This window comes from Puntigrus tetrazona, chromosome 18, assembly GCF_018831695.1.
Source record: "Puntigrus tetrazona isolate hp1 chromosome 18, ASM1883169v1, whole genome shotgun sequence".
Lineage (NCBI taxonomy): Eukaryota > Metazoa > Chordata > Actinopteri > Cypriniformes > Cyprinidae > Puntigrus > Puntigrus tetrazona.
Window position 1 is genome coordinate 10,403,037 of NC_056716.1, and position 15,862 is coordinate 10,418,898.

Sequence of the window (15,862 nt, forward strand, 5' to 3'; positions counted from 1 at the left end):
AGAGTGGACTTCTAATTTTCAGAAGATCACAACACACCCCAGAATACATATGATTTAATTAAAAGGCAAATTGCTTCTAAAGAGTTGTGACTGGTCTCATAAATAAAAACATTAATAATAATAACATGTAGGAAGTTGTTCTGGGTTAGTTTCAAGCAGTAAGAGAGGGCCCAGTACAGAGCCTTTCTAAAACCACGGAGTGTCTTGGGGATTTGATCTGTCTGTTGCCAAAGCCAGATCTGAAGTGAAATGTAACTTTGATGTGATCTCAGAACTGGAAAAGTGCCCATGCTGAATGAAAGAGCTAATGGTTTTCTATTTCTCTCTGCCTCTCTGTGCCAGTTTGATTTTAATAAGAGGAAAGTTATTCCCTTTGCTTTGATTAAATATAAAGCTAAGTGTCCTTGTTTGTCTTTGCCACAGTCGACAAACATGTTGGGCTAGCTTTACATTTCACCCAAAACTGAATATGAAGATACTTTAATGCCACTTTCATATTCTTTTTGGAGTAGCATCCTGGTTCATTCTAGTTCGATGGAAAAGAGCGGCCAGGATATGGGACTAAAACTGTATTAAAGCTTATTCCACAGGAAAAAGAACAAAACGAGGTTTTGATTTGAACCATTTCTTAGTTAAGACTTCCGTTTTAAAAGAAACGACTGCAGTGCTAAGAAGAGTTTCAGGGTTAAAGAAACATCCTTATTTCGTTTCCCTGTTTTCATAAGTGAAACCATGAGGCAGATGTATTTCAGAAGACTCAAGGATTTGTGATATTCAGCGATGCTGATGGTCTCCATGGTAACCATCGCTAACATTGCAGCAGCTATGCAGAAATCAGTACAGCATTGTATTAATATAAAACAGAGTCAAGGGACAGGGCACAGTCTGTGTGTGTGTGTGTGTGTGTGTGTAGCCTATAGATGAGTGCTTTACTGTAATCCTTATGGTTGCCCAGCATCTAAGTGCAGTTTGTGCACAAACGTGTGTGTGTGTGTGTGTGTGTGTGTTATAAAATTCAGTTTTTCTTTGTATTCTGTCTCTTTCATCTATACCTGCTCATATCTTCTCTTCACCTGCCATCTAACCCATTGCGACAACATACACACATCATGCATTGTTAATTACTGTTAATAATATGTTCTTCTATATCTGCAGTATTTTACAATATATCATTGTTTAAAGCAGTTTCCAAACCTGGTTCCCGGAGGGACACGTACATATCTGTGTACTATTCAAAATTAATGGGGTCATGAAATGAGAAAACCAAAAATGAAACCAAAATTCCCTCGATCTTTTGACATATAAGGTCACTGTACCATAAAAACATTTTTTTCAGAACTCAAAACCTTCTGGTTATTCCAAAAACTCACACCGAAGCCAGTCTACCAAAAGATCTGTCCATGTTTCGTACATGTAGTTCATGTAAATATCGAGAAGGACATATGCTTTGAAGACAAGACAAGATACTAGTTCCAACAGTTATGTTGCAACACACAAGTGTGAGTAGCCCAACTTTTTTATTACGTGGTCACTCTGGTGACTATTGCTTTGTGTATTAAACAGATCATTAGATATATAGTTTTGCTTTTTTAACCTAAGAACCACTGCAGCATCTTTTGTTGAACATCACTGTCTAAAAATATAGACTTACTCCAATCCCTACTCCTACGCCTAACCCTATTCCTAAAATCAGTGGGAAAATTATATCTGATTAAAAACATTGTAGAAGCAACTAGCCTTTATCATAAGCCTAAAATTACCTGAAAAATGATCCCTCAGTGCTGATTGTTTGATCGGGATGTTGTTCCAGGATGAACAAAGATGTTGATCCAGGAAAATGTAGTACGTGTTTGGATGACACTCTGGAAACCTTTGGAAGCGCACTGCACTCGCAACAAAACAGATATGATTATAACTCTAATCAATAAATATGAAACCTTTTTAAACATTATTAAGGATGACCATTATGAGTTAGACAAGTGAGACATTGTGTGATTGTTGTGCCTTCAGAATTTGCTTCTTTGCTAACAAACGGTCGATAAAGACATTTAAACAATGGAATGACGAAGTGTTTAGTGTTTTCTGATTTCCGTTGAGCTGTTTTGTTTTGTTGAAATGTTGGTGAAATTGTTCTCAAGTCATATGGTAATCTCTAATGACAGTGATACTTCACTAGGGTGTTTTACTAGGGTTTGTGATAGCTGTTGATAGTAAGCCACCGATCAGAACACCCGTCATATTTAGTTAAACGTGGCAATACTGTTTCCTGGTGTTTTGTGTTTTGCATGACAGATTTCTTCTTATTTGAGCATTTCCTCCTGTTAAACCAGATCATTTAGTTTCTCTCTTGAGTGTGAAACCGATCTGGTGTTGGGTCCGGCCTGGAAAGAGTAATCCGAGAGAACATCAGCCTGTAGATTTAAACAGAAGCTAAACAGCTTTTTCAGACTGCTTAAGACATCCTCTCTTATCACAGAGTTTACCTTGAGTTATGAAAGGACACTTGGCTATAGATATTTGACGTCGGTCAATGACAAGTTAGATGATAAAAAAAAGTAGCAGCACGATCTTGTTTTTCCTTTTTTGTTCTCTTGGGAAGACCATTCGTTTAACAGACGCTTTACAGATACATTCCTATTAACATTTCCAGAATTGTCATGAAAGCGGCCAAATTACACTCTCTCAATCTTTTATTCATTTCATTCATATCTCTTCTTTTGTGCAGTTTCTCTGCGCTCTGAAGGCATGACCGTCTCGGTGTGTTTGGTGACGGATGTTTTCCTGTTTTCCTGTTGGCGAGCATTGACATGGAGATCTCCGGACCGAGCAGGTGTGCGTTTTGTTCGAGTGTAACAATGTGTATTTGTTTACGATGTCGTCTTCGCCGTCAACGCTGTGCAGGTTTCCACGGCAATAACGAGACATGCGTCATATTCGCGTCGGTCACTGAATCTAACAGAAGAACAATAAGGGATCCGGTCCGTCTGAATGCTCGGCTTTAGACGGCCTGATTGTGATAATAATACATCAAAACAACCAATGCTAATGTCGTTAAGAAATCGTTTAATATGCATACCAGGTACGTCGATCTTGACTGTTTATATATGCTCACGACCTATTAAGTGGTGCTTGTTTGTGTATGTGTGTGTTCGTGGTCTCTATGTGTTGGCTGACAGCTTTATGGGCCCCATATGGAAGAAATGGCCCCTGAAAGCTAATGGACCCTGAGACCCTTATGCTGCCTGCCAGCTAGTCACAGGAGCTGTACAAATGAGATCTGCCGAACATCTGTTGAGTCCAACTAGTTTTAAGTTCACTGAACTCATTTAAAACTCGACAGCTTTGAATTCTTAATCATTTAAATCAAACAGTGGAAGTTCAGATGATTTTTTCACATGCAGTTCTCACTGTCCTAACGTTGTGTAACAGTGCCCTCTGCTGATGAAAATTACTTCACGACCACACACACACACACACACACACACACACACACACACACACACACACACACACACACACACACAAAAATACCTGACTAAACACCTACAGCACACATTTGATAACTGGAAAACTCCCTGTTGTTTTTTGTTGAAAATTTTGTTTATACAATTACATACATGTTAAGTAGATTTTATTACAATATATAAAATATATTTAAAATTATTTTGAGTCATTATTTATCATTTGTGTGCTATTATGTGTACTATATATATATTTTTTTTTTATCTTAGTCAGGGGGTAAAGTGATTAAAAGAAATATTAAAACAATTATTAACCATAAACAATTCATGAAATATCAAATGTGAAAAAATATTGAAATAATGTTTAGCTGGTATATTTTCTTTAAACATACTTAAAATTTATTTTCAAAAGCGCTGCTTTATAAATGTGTGTGTCTGTTTAAAATAATATGAGGTACACTGTTTGAGAATACTTGTATTAAATTTTATTAACACACATACAAAAAACAAACAAAAAAACCCACTCAGAATCCACAGAAAGAATATCATATATTATAACAACAGTTGCATTCAGACTGAATTACATACAAATTTAAACACAAAAATTCAAAGACGAGGCAACGAATAGCGGTAGATAAATACATGATAATAATATGTTGGAGGTGAATCAGAGAGAGTTTCTGAGGATGAGCTGCACGCTGAGGCTCGAGGGCTCTTCCACCGGCTGCTGTGAAAGGTTGTTGGTTTGTGGGATGCTGTCTACAGTACATCCCTTCACAGGACACACAGAGAAACGAGACAAGAGCGTCGCCAGAATAGACTTCATCATCACCATAGCAATGTGTTTCCCCACACATGACCTCGGGCCTGACCCGAACGGCTGAAAGAAACGACTCGGCACCTTGAGACAGAGACAGAGAAAATAATACAAATGAATAAAGGATTGTGAAAATTCGTTGCACTTTTGAAGGAAGTTATATTGTTAAAATTAACATTGATAATAAACTGAATACTAGGTTAGAATAATGATTATAACAATTTTGCTTTTGTTGCAAGCATTTACCACGGCAAAACCATCACCAAAAAATAACAATAAAATATGTTGTAAGCATTAATATTATTTTGTTAGATATTATGTAAATATTTAAATGCAACTGTAATGCAATAATGCAATTATAGGTTTGATTGCTGGATAAGATCAAAGGTAAACAGCATAGGAATTAAACAAGTTTGTTAAAATCCTATAAATAAAATATATAATTTTTTAAATAACATGGGATTTCAACATTTTCAGAATTTAATTTAATTTAATTTAATTTTTTAAATGTTTTTAAGGGCACTGTAGACCCATATATTAAATTAAATATATATAAAATTATTTATATATATATATATATATATATATATATATATATATATATATATATATATATATATATATATATATATATATATATATATATAAAGTTTATAAAAATCAAAATGGGAAAAAATCTTTCTCTAACATTTTTAACAAACTATTATTATATATTTATTTATTTTACATTTGAGTAATGACAATTAGTTATATTATGGACAATGGCACCAAAGACAAAAATATAAGGCAAGAATCATTTATAAGGAAGACTCACATTTTTCTTGAAGTTGTCCAGACTGAACTGATTCGGTTTGGGGAAGAATTCGGATCTGTGCATCCGACCCACATTTAGTATGATGTTTGTTCCTCTCTTCACTGTGTAGCCCTCGATGACATCATCATCCAGCGCCCGGCGCATGGTGAAGTCCACCACCGGATGGAAACGGAGCGACTCGTTGATGAAACTCTCCAGAATGTGTAACCTGGACAGATGTGAGTGCTGCAGGCTCCCGCCGGCTACAAAACACAATCACAACACGATGTTCAAATAACCAGAGAAACATCCTGGATTAAACACACACCGACTGCACAATCGAAACTGAATCATTCTGTCAGCATTTAATCAAACTCCCAATGAAGTACTTTCAGTGAATGGAAAACAGTTATGAAAAAGTTCTTCGACATCATGATTTTGTGTAATACAGGTTGGAAATGACATGCTCATACCCAAGACGGTGTCCATTTCCTGCAGGATCTTTAACTCCACGTCTGGATTCTGTTTGAGCAACAGCAGCATGAAGAACAGGCTGATAGAAAGGGTGTCTGGAGCAGCGATCACCATCTCCAACACACACTGCCTGACGTTCTCAGCGCTCAGCTCCCCAAGGCTCTAAACACACACACACACACACGCGCACACACACAGGTCAGTCAATTTCATACATGCTTCAATAGTGTGTGTGACGTTCTGGCATGCCACATTCACCTGAGCGAATATCAGCTCTGCCGTGAAGTCGAGCTGGTCGAGTTTTTCTGCATGTGTCAGCTGAACTCTCTTCTCCTCGATCAGAGTTGCAATGGCGTCCTGCAGCTCTTGACTGAAACACACACACAGACCATAAAAACACACTTTTCAAAAATGTTCACAAGAACAAAGCAATTTGCTCCTGAAATAGAGTTTGGTCCCCCTTTATATATGTCCTTTTCCTTTCCTTGACTACTTTTTAATTACATTTAAATTAAGTGTTTTTGCATTGTACTTATTTAAAAATTGCTACGTATAATTACATCTGTAATTTATTTATGTAAATACATTTAAAATTACACTATTAACATATTCCTTAGACCTTAACCCACCCTTAAACGTACCCATACCACCAAACCTACCCTTACCTGTATACCACCTCAATACAATATGAACACAATAAGTACATTGTACTTGTTTTTTGATGTAAGTACGTAGTGGTTAAGTCCACTTAATATAAAGTGTGACCGAGGATTTTAAAAATCTCTGGTTTGTGCCTTTGTGATAAAGTGTTCCTTACAAACTTTAGCCCATTCATATACTATTAATTTACGTGCATTCTCCAAAACAACATTTCATGAACTCACGCGTCTCTCTTGTGCTTCCTGTGAATCCAATCCAGTCTGAAGTACACATCAGGTTTGATTAATACTGTCTGCCAGGTTTCAAAATATTTATGGATCTTCTGAAGCAGATCGTGCTCTGTAACACAGCAGCAAGAAACCAGAAATTACATATCATTTCTGCTTTAAATGTATCAGATGCTAAAATCGTGATAGAGAGAAAAAAAAATGGAGAGAACAACTGCCAAGCCTTTAAAGAGATAGTTCACCCTAAAACAAATGGAATTATGTTAACAACGTCCTAACTACCTTTGTGGGCCCTGAACATGATAGTTGTGTTCCTGTTTATGCATGGTCAAAAAGCTCTGAGATATCATCAGAAATATCACCATTTGTGTTCCAAGACCAAACAAAGGTCTTCTATGTGATCTGTGACAAAATTTTAATTATGGGTAAACTATCTCTTTAAAAAAAAAAAAAAGCAGAATGCCGATATACATATATATACTACTGTTCAATTGTTTAGAATTGGTAAGATTTATTCGATAAAACATATATTAGATGATTTGCTTTATATAACAAAACTTATTAAATGTGATTTAAGCGTCTGTATGCTTTTTGCAAATGTCGTACTGTATGCTAGTGTGCTGGTGTTTCTTAGGACTAACCTTTGAGAGGGACTCCTAGAAACAGTCTGTTGGAAATGTCCACTACAATGCAGCGCAGTAAGTTAAGGATGTCCACCTGTCCCTGAGCATCCGTCAGGTGGGACAGATCATCCAGGTGTGTGTTGGTGGAAGAGGTGCAAATCTCCAAAGTTCTCTGAAGCCCTGGACCTGTTAGAGCTGACACACACAGGCCATTTGGTCCCCATAACGTGATAAATACCACACGCACAAATGTTCTTAGCTTTAAAAAACTAAAGAAAAATGATAAAGTCCATTGAAATAAAATGCTATAAGTAAATGCTATTTGTGACACTGAGATATTAAAGGATATCTTCACGATTAATTTGTGAATTATTTAATGCATGCTCACCTTTTGCATAAAAGGTGCGGACTTTCTTCCAGAGTTCCACATTTGAGTTGAATATGATGCCTTGTTCATGCATCCCGATACACTGCAGACCCAGTCTGCTCCCAAAGCGCGAGGTGTACAGAGATCTCCTCAACACATGATACACAGCAGATGACCTGTGACACACACAGCGTTAGACTGAGAGCTTCACGCCACATTTGAGTTCATTTAGTGTATTGGTAAATAATAATAAAAATGAAATAAGTGTAACTGAATAGTACAATTTCATGTCTGTTTCTTAACACAAGTACACACACATTTATGTGTTTCACACATTGAGTACATTTTAATTCATTATATAGTGTTGACTACCATATTAAAGAATATGCACAGAACCTGATTGTAATTTTAACTGTAGTGTGTTATTGATATCACAGTTAACAATAATCTATCTAATTTCAACATAACCATATATCCACATATGCTTGGCAGTGTATTTGGCAGTACATTTTGATCATGTTTTAAATAGACAATAAAAGTAATTATGAAATTATTTAGGGTTTGGTTATGGTTAATTGAATGCAATTATGCATAAGTAATTGTCATTATAACAGTGAGTGGATGTAACGTGTGTAACAAAGACACTTAAACATGAAATGTGAAGTGCTGAAGTGTAAAATGTGTGTGTGTGTGTGTGTGTGTGAGAAACTACCTGCTCAAGATGAGTGTTTCTTCCCCGTTGATCCAGACCCGCACAATGTCTCCATATTTGCTGTTGTAGTAATTGCTGGCAGTGCCAATTCCACACCACATGAACCGACAGTAAGAGAGAACAGGACCCAGACCCAGCAAGAAACAAGGACCTGAACAAAAAAACATCGCAGGAAACAAGCGATTGACAGTGAGAACGTGACATAAACATTTAATTAGTTATTATACATGGAGTTTTTAAGACATTAATAATGAATGCATCGTGCAGGGCTTTTAATTATCCAATTAGAATTTAAACCACTTGTTTTCTAAATATGTTGACTATACAGTACTATCTATCCAAAATGTAGATAGCACGCTCACTAACAAATGATAAAAAGGCATAACACTGCGTGATAGGAACGGAAAACATTTTTTTTTGCTCACATCCATCGGTGTCGAGTATTTGTAGTGGATTTGATAAAGAAAATGCCGCATTAAATAATAAAGGACAGCATCTCAAACCTTACCAACCTGGCACATGGTCTTTCTTCGTCCGATGGTGTCTGATGACCAGCAGCAGGCAGAGTAACAGAGACAGTATTGTGGCCGTGGCTCCACACACGTTGTCCTGGGCACCGTCAGTGCTGTTATGGACCCCTTGCAGCAGAAGGTCCAGAGCAGCCTCACTGAGATGCACGGGCTTCATTCCACAGGGCTGAAGAAGTTCACCTGCCATAAGAACCGATGGAGAATTACAGCTTCTTCAGGTCTGAAGCAGCAGTACGTTAGACACACGCTTTTATACGCGAGTGGTCGCACGGGATTGGATCAGGATAAATCAAAAGTCAAAATAAAAACTCGGTGTATCCTTGTGCGCTCCTTGTGTCCTTGTTTCCAAAACATCGTCATGACACTTAAACCTTCAGCTGTGGCAAAATTATCCTTGCAACATCTTTTCATCAAAGACTTGGAGATATGAGACATCTGTGGCATGACCTTCTACGGTCCCTCCTCCTCAAAAAAGTTCATCAGACTTAGGCATACTAGAGATTATTGACTTAAACCCCTAATCAAAGCAGCTTGGTGAGAAGTATTATAACTGTTACTTTTCTTCAAATTAGCGGTTAATAAAACAAGCAAATACGTCATATTTAATGTTAAGTTCTTAAATTGAAATTATTACGTTATAATTTTAAGACACTATATGGCTAATTACCTTAAGTGGCATTTGGTAATATTTACACGATTACTGTTTAGTGAAGCTCAGAGGTTGCATTTATGCTGCAGTTAAAACAGAATGAATTAAAAAGCATACATATGAAATATATCGTAATATATAAATGTGAAATGTTAGAAAATTAAGCAATGCTTTAAATATGAAATTAAAACTGAGAGCAGGGAATGAAAAGTGACTGTGAGTCCACTGAATCATTAATTCAACTGATTTGTTCAAAATTGCTTATTCTTTCAGAACAAATCAAGTGACTCGCTAAAAATTAATCACTGACTCACCCAATTCGTTCAAAAAATGCTGAATTATTCAGGAATGCCACTGTGTTGAGCGACCATGCAAAGTTTCTGCTACATTTTGTTTGTAACTCTTGTTGGCAAAAAACTGTATTCAGTCAATATATCTAAAATGTATGCAACTAAATATTGACTTAAACATGTCTATTCTTTCTCTTAATTCTTTGCTTTTTAATATATACCACTGATTAAAATACAGCTATGCTATTTTAAAACAAGACAGCCCGATCTAAAACCGTATGAATGACCACCCTACCCAGAAACTGTCAAATCCATTAATTAATCAGTAATTTATTTAATTACCATTTTGCTTCACATGTTTCTCATTTGCTTTCAAAATATTAATATTAAGCATTTTAAACAAAAACAAATTGTTACAAAGAGCACAAAAGTCATTTTGTGTCTTCGTTTTGCCCTCTTTGTGTGTGTCTATCAGATTGAGAGACATTGTGAATTCACTGAACGCCCACTTTCATCGCTGAAGAATTTATGGAAATAAGATGACATCTTTGAGCGCGGTCAGAGCAGATGCATGCAGCATTCTGGCATTTTCTGTGTAAAAGGGGTTCATAAAAACTTCACAGTTCATGTGGCAATAGGTGAACGTGTGTGATACCTTTAAGTACCATAAATAAGAACATAGCCTACATAACAGCATGGAAAAACAGCGTGTGTGGCCTTCACCCATGCAAAACGGCATTTATGTGTGGCTGTTAAGGTGAATCTAACGTGTATATCATGTTTATGCGCTTGCTAGAGTGTTTCTGTGAAGTTTAAGTGGGTTGTGTGGTACATCGAGAAGGTGTAAGGGGAAATTTTCCTGGATGTCAAAATTTCAGGGTGGTCTTAATAAAGACTGAACGTCTCATAAAGGAGTCGACCTTTTGAACACGCAGCAACATCACACACTACGTATTTGGGTCTGGAATGCCTTTCTCGGAAAGAAACAAGTAATCTTTAATTCACTGGAGAACAAAGTGTCCCTCTGCGCATCGAAAGACACGTCACTTAAACATGTCGTCACTTCAATACGGCCTTTGTGGTCCTTGAGTTTCGCAATTCATCAAATAAGTTGTTTGTCCCCTGTAGCAAAACTGTGGGCAGGAAACCACAAGGAAGAGAATTGTGAGTACTGTCAACCATAAATTTATAGATCATTTACATTTATGTTTCTTGCTGGTGCTTTCTTACAAAGACATCTACAAAAGTGCTGCATGGGATAAATATTAGTTACAAAACTCTGTGTTTCATGATTATACCTTTTTTATTTTCCATCCACTAAACTACTTTGGTAGTTCGTCCCCAACACCTCCGTCTCTATGATGGTTGTGTGTTCAGATCAGTGAAAGCGATGTTAGCCATGCAACTGCTGTGAGTGGACGTTTGTTTCGGGTTTCTCATGAAGAGTGCCAAATCACAGATAATAACGGCAATGTTTGAGACAACGCACAGGGAGAGAAGCCAAACCACTTCCCTTTACTGAACACAGTCCAATGTCCACTCGGCTGACCTCTCTGAGGATCTGAGGGCCTGTTTTATAAAAATCTTGCATGCATGGCAAGTATCTTTTTTTTGAACAGTGTAAAAACGAAATGTCAACCCTTTTATCATTTATTTCATAAATATATGTATATGTGTAAGCCATTCTGTTGCAGGTAAATATCGGTGTTCCACAAGGTTCTGTTTTAGGCCCTTTGTAATTTCGTGTATGCTCTCTTTAGGTGAGAATGCTACAAAATTTGGCATTAATTTTTATTATTAAACTAGATGATATACAGCTTTATATCTTCCTTTCAACATAGTGGATGGCATGCTTTCTACTAATTTTAATTAAATTGACATACAAAGCCTTTTTTACTACATCTGTCTTGATGGTACCAGTGTTTTGAAATCAGTAAAATATTAAAAAATTCAGAACCATCTACATTTGCATGTCATTAGAATTCCCTTTAAATTTATACATTTTGTACATCAATAATGCAACTTGCTTTAGGGGAACATCCTCTTTATTCATGACGCTAAAAAGTTTTGTGTTAAGTTGTTAAGTTCTATCAGCTCTTCATTGCCTGTCAGGGCAGTCGGTGAACTTGACTGACCTCAATGTGAGCTTTAAACCCGTTTAAGTCAATTAGTTTTTCAGTCCAGACTTCATTACTAAAGTCTGGTGACTATACAGCTGTACTAACCAATATTGGAAGATATTGTAACACATGCATTAATCCAATACTGATACTAATTACTTCAAATATAGTAAGTTAAATTAATTTAAGTCCAATTAATTTTACAAGCCAGACATCTGAAAACGAGCACCTTGTTTAAAGTGAAACTACTTAAAGTGATAAAACTGACTGAACTGAACTGATTTGACCTTCACACTCCTCTCAGCGTAAGCACATACTCAGTCGGTACACACTCTGTTCAGCTCTGATACCTTGTTCTTTGCTTGCGTGATCACACAAACCCAACCAAAGAGCTTGTATCTTAGCTTGTGTGTTTTATTTGGCCATGACCTACAGCTGCAGGGCAGAGGACCACAAAACCCAACAGACTTCATATCTTCATAGAGCAGTGTACCAGCATGTATCAGAGGAAATTCATCTTTGTTTTTAATGTGCAAACAATCTAGCTGTGCACCAACAAAGCTATATTATTATTATTATTATTATTACTATTATTATAATGATCTTCTTTAAACCAATACTAGCAGTGCATGCCATTTCCAATTATAGTAAGTGCAGATGTATTCCACATTCATTACATAAGCATAGAAAGCAAAGACCGTCTGAATTAGAGCGATGTGCTAACTGATATCAGATCAAAACCAACCAAATTAAAACAACAGAAGTGGGTCGCGTTGCGTGATATGGGCACTATAAGAATCGCATTTCAGGCCTCAAACTCCACAACCAGCCTGAGTTCCCTGAAGGGTCTTGGCTCCTTTAGCTGCTGACATTTACTCACTCTGACATGTTCACGAAATCACCTTGGAGCTGAAAAAGTTTTTTTGGCATTATTGTTTTTTCTGCATTGTATCAGATACAAAATGTTCAGATTTTGTTCATTCAAATGTCTAGTACACATTCTGGCGTTAAAAGTTGCAGCGCCTTCGCTAAAGCAGCTTTGAATTGTGTAATACAAAATACATAACATTACATATTTCAAATGCAGTGTCTCTTAGCGTGTCTAGCTTTCTTCCACATCATTGGCTGTTGGTGTCGAAGTGGATTATGCTGGTCAGCCCACGGTCATGCTGAAGAATGGACTCTACTGCATATAAATCAGGTGACTGCACAAGTGGGGGGTTCTTCTCCAGCGCATCAGGACGGCACAAAGCAGAGCAGCCCTCAGTCGCACAGAGACTCTACTCAAAACAAGGACTTCAATTGTCTTCTCACGTCATTTTCTAGGGGAATATTCTGTACTTTTTGTGCTTTTGGGGTTTTGAACACTTTTTTTGTATTTCCGAACTGAAGTAAGAATGCTGGATCCATTGGCGGAGTTGAGAAGAACCGGAGGCTTTAGGCAGTGTGGTGGCCGGTTGTCCTGGCAGGTGCAGCTGATCTTGTACAGCGTATGCGTACTGACGGTAGTAAACTGTGCTGGCCTGGTTCTGCTCCTGGTTCAGCAGAGAGAGCTGTGGGCTCATCTGACCGAGGTGGAGAAGCAGATGGTGGAGATTTCTCAGAGCTCCGTGGTGGAGTTCATGACCCAGGTGAACGAAGATGAGGCAGAGTATCAATACTCCAGAAACAAACGCAGCCGGCAGCATAGAGGGACGCGACCCTTCGAGGAGCACGAGGGGAGTGTGGGAGAGGAAGTCTTGGGAGATTTCCAGTATCAGTATCCGCAAACGCATGGGCCGGTTTACCAGCACAAAACAGAAGAGCAGGATGGAATGATGATGATGATGACATACTCCATGGTGCCAGTAAGACACTCAAAGTCAAAACCTGATAATAGTCTAATATTCTAAAAAAAGGCTAATACTGAAAAGTAAAGCATTTTTGTAAGGTTCTTTATATATATATATATATATATATATATATATATATATATATATATATATATATATATATATATATATATATATATAGAAGAAAGATAAATATATATATATATATATATATATATATATATATATATATATATATATATATATATATATATATTTAGCATAAAAAGAAAAAAAACATAACATAATGTTAACATAACATAATTATATATCACATAATTAGATTTAAAAAGATGTATGATTCATGTCTTAGTTTTTCTCCAGTAGTTACATAATTGGATTCTTCTAGAATATTCCTCAACACAGACCTGCAAAAATCCAATATATGTTTCAGGTTAAAATTCTTCTGGACATTTGCAACAGTACTAAAGGAGTCTGTCTGACTGGTGAGTATGGATCATTTGTATTTTCACAACTTAATATCTCCTAAATTTGCTGTCTCCAAGTTTACAGTTTGGTCTTTATTTGGCTTTCACAGGGCCACCAGGACCACCGGGAATTCCAGGTAAGAAATAACTATTTTAATGTTGTTTATAGTTTATATTCTACCACAGGGGAAACAATTATATGATGATCATAATGTAAAAGAAGTGTTTTTTTTTTTGCAGTCGTCCTTATTAAAGGTTTAATTGCTCTTCTTCTGATTGTGTGGTGAAATACAATATATCAAGTGCAAGAATTACAAGGCAATTGTTTACTAGTTTAATCTGTTCCTTCTCATTTATTTGTAATTAATTATGAAATGTTCCAAGTGAAAATACTTCTACACAAATTTTCAGTGCAGCTTTCAAATAATGTGTTCACATAATCTTACTTCATGGAATTCCAGGCTTGCCGGGTGTGGACGGAATGCCGGGGTATAACGGAACAGATGGAATTCCAGGGTTGCCAGGAGAGCCTGGAGCACATGGAAAACGAGGAAAAAGAGGTCAGCTACTGTATTCAAAAAAGAACATGCAAAATCCAACCATCATGCGCATGAATGAATACAGTCAAAAAGGTTCTCTGAAAGAAAATGTCGTCCTTTCAAACCTCTTCCCGAAAATTCGGCTGCTTGCTATATAGCTTTAATCATTCACTCAGGAAAATAAGGGGAACTTTATCCAGCTTAGTCATACAGCAGGATTCAGAGAGACTCTGAGATCTCCCTCTGAATAAAATCATGATAACAGCTGACTGACTGCTCTGTTAAGGGAGCGCAAGAACCCACAGGCATTCTAGAAGTGCCATTCACCAAATCAGTTTTGTAGAAAATATGTTTAATGATGATTGAAAGTGATTATTTATTGGCAGTTTATGCTTCAAAATGTACTGTTTACCTGGCTAGGCAGATTTTACAATCAGTGTAGTACCAACAATCATCCAGAACATACTAGCATATGATAAAGTACCAATATATTGTTTCTTCAAATGTTAGTAGTTACAAGTTAGATGTACAAGTTACACCAATAACAGTATATCAGAATACCAGAATATTGCAAGTAACCAACCCAAAACCAAAGCCTAACCTTAACCCTATAGTTAACTAATGTCTATAACATTTATTACATGACTGTAATAATGTAATAAAAAATTCCAAGTGATTTGAGAGCATTTTTTATTTATTTATTTATTTTTTTGTACCTGTGTGCAGGTCCTTCGGGTGAGAAGGGTGAGCCTGGTGAGAGAGGAGAGCAAGGATATCCTGGACCCCCAGGACCACCTGGAGAACAGGCAGAACCTTCAAATGATGTCATTGTAGAAGGTAAAGACGAATTCTGATTTTAATAGGGATATGAGGATCTTCGAATATTGTCACAGCTAAAGGGTTTTGTTAAACAAGACTATATTGACAAAATAAGCAGCTGGGCACAATTTGCCATTTTATTTAGTGTGAGAAGATACAGTCCTGCCATTTATATGGTTCTTAGACCTCTGTGGATCACAATAATGTTGGCATGATAAATGACTGATGGCCATGCATTAATATGCAGGTCCACCTGGTCCAGTAGGACCTCCTGGCCTTCCTGGTCCACCTGGCCCTCCAGGGGCCCCCGGGCCTCAAGGACCACCGAGACACAGGAGCCACAGAGCACATCTCCACACCGGGAAGGAGTCTGTAGGTAAGCTGAATGGCTAAAACGATAAATTTTACATGTATATATTTCAGAATAACCTCATAATCCTTCTCATTATCAAAACCATTGCTTTTTAAAAAGGTATGAAAAT

General features: G+C 36.9%; 2 protein-coding genes and 1 long non-coding RNA gene across 4 annotated transcripts in view; 2 read left to right on the forward strand and 1 right to left on the reverse strand.

Moving 5' to 3' along the window:
* The first annotated feature begins 1,377 nt into the window (after nt 1–1,377).
* Nucleotides 1,378–5,710, forward strand: LOC122362497. Of its 2 annotated transcripts, none has more exons than XR_006253126.1 (4): nt 1,378–1,499; nt 2,726–2,830; nt 5,202–5,310; nt 5,570–5,710. It is a non-coding gene; the product is annotated as an uncharacterized LOC122362497 (long non-coding RNA). The 2 variants fall into 2 exon arrangements; XR_006253125.1 differs by having other exon boundaries at nt 5,523–5,656.
* LOC122362496 (ovarian aromatase) lies at nt 3,954–12,496 on the reverse strand. The gene is made up of 9 exons (XM_043263967.1): nt 8,647–12,496; nt 8,135–8,285; nt 7,444–7,598; nt 7,074–7,250; nt 6,430–6,544; nt 5,804–5,915; nt 5,545–5,707; nt 5,093–5,334; nt 3,954–4,362 (listed from the first exon to the last, which is right to left on the reverse strand). The coding sequence occupies exons 1-9, from the start codon at nt 8,849–8,851 to the stop codon at nt 4,129–4,131; spliced, it is 1,554 nt and encodes a 517-aa protein (XP_043119902.1). The 5' UTR covers nt 8,852–12,496; the 3' UTR covers nt 3,954–4,128.
* A 480-nt stretch (nt 12,497–12,976) lies between these two features.
* gldn (gliomedin) overlaps nt 12,977–15,862 on the forward strand; it is a 6,827-nt gene continuing 3,941 nt past the window's right edge. Inside the window, exons 1-6 of the mRNA XM_043263966.1 lie at nt 12,977–13,570; nt 13,989–14,040; nt 14,133–14,159; nt 14,484–14,582; nt 15,288–15,398; nt 15,628–15,756. Coding sequence (XP_043119901.1) covers nt 13,121–13,570; nt 13,989–14,040; nt 14,133–14,159; nt 14,484–14,582; nt 15,288–15,398; nt 15,628–15,756 — 868 coding nt within the window. The 5' untranslated portion in view covers nt 12,977–13,120. The remainder of the gene's footprint in view (nt 13,571–13,988; nt 14,041–14,132; nt 14,160–14,483; nt 14,583–15,287; nt 15,399–15,627; nt 15,757–15,862) is intronic.

Coding starts and splice junctions, on each gene's coding strand:
- LOC122362496 (XM_043263967.1), bottom strand. CDS start 8,851: ATGGCAGGTGAACTTCTTCAGCCCTGTGGAATGAAGCCCGTGCATCTC. Junction 6,545..7,073: donor TCTAGGAGTCCCTCTCAAAG/GTTAGTCCTAAG, acceptor GCTGTGTTACAG/AGCACGATCTGCTTCAGAAG. Junction 4,363..5,092: donor TGGACAACTTCAAGAAAAAT/GTGAGTCTTCCT, acceptor CTCTGTCTCAAG/GTGCCGAGTCGTTTCTTTCA.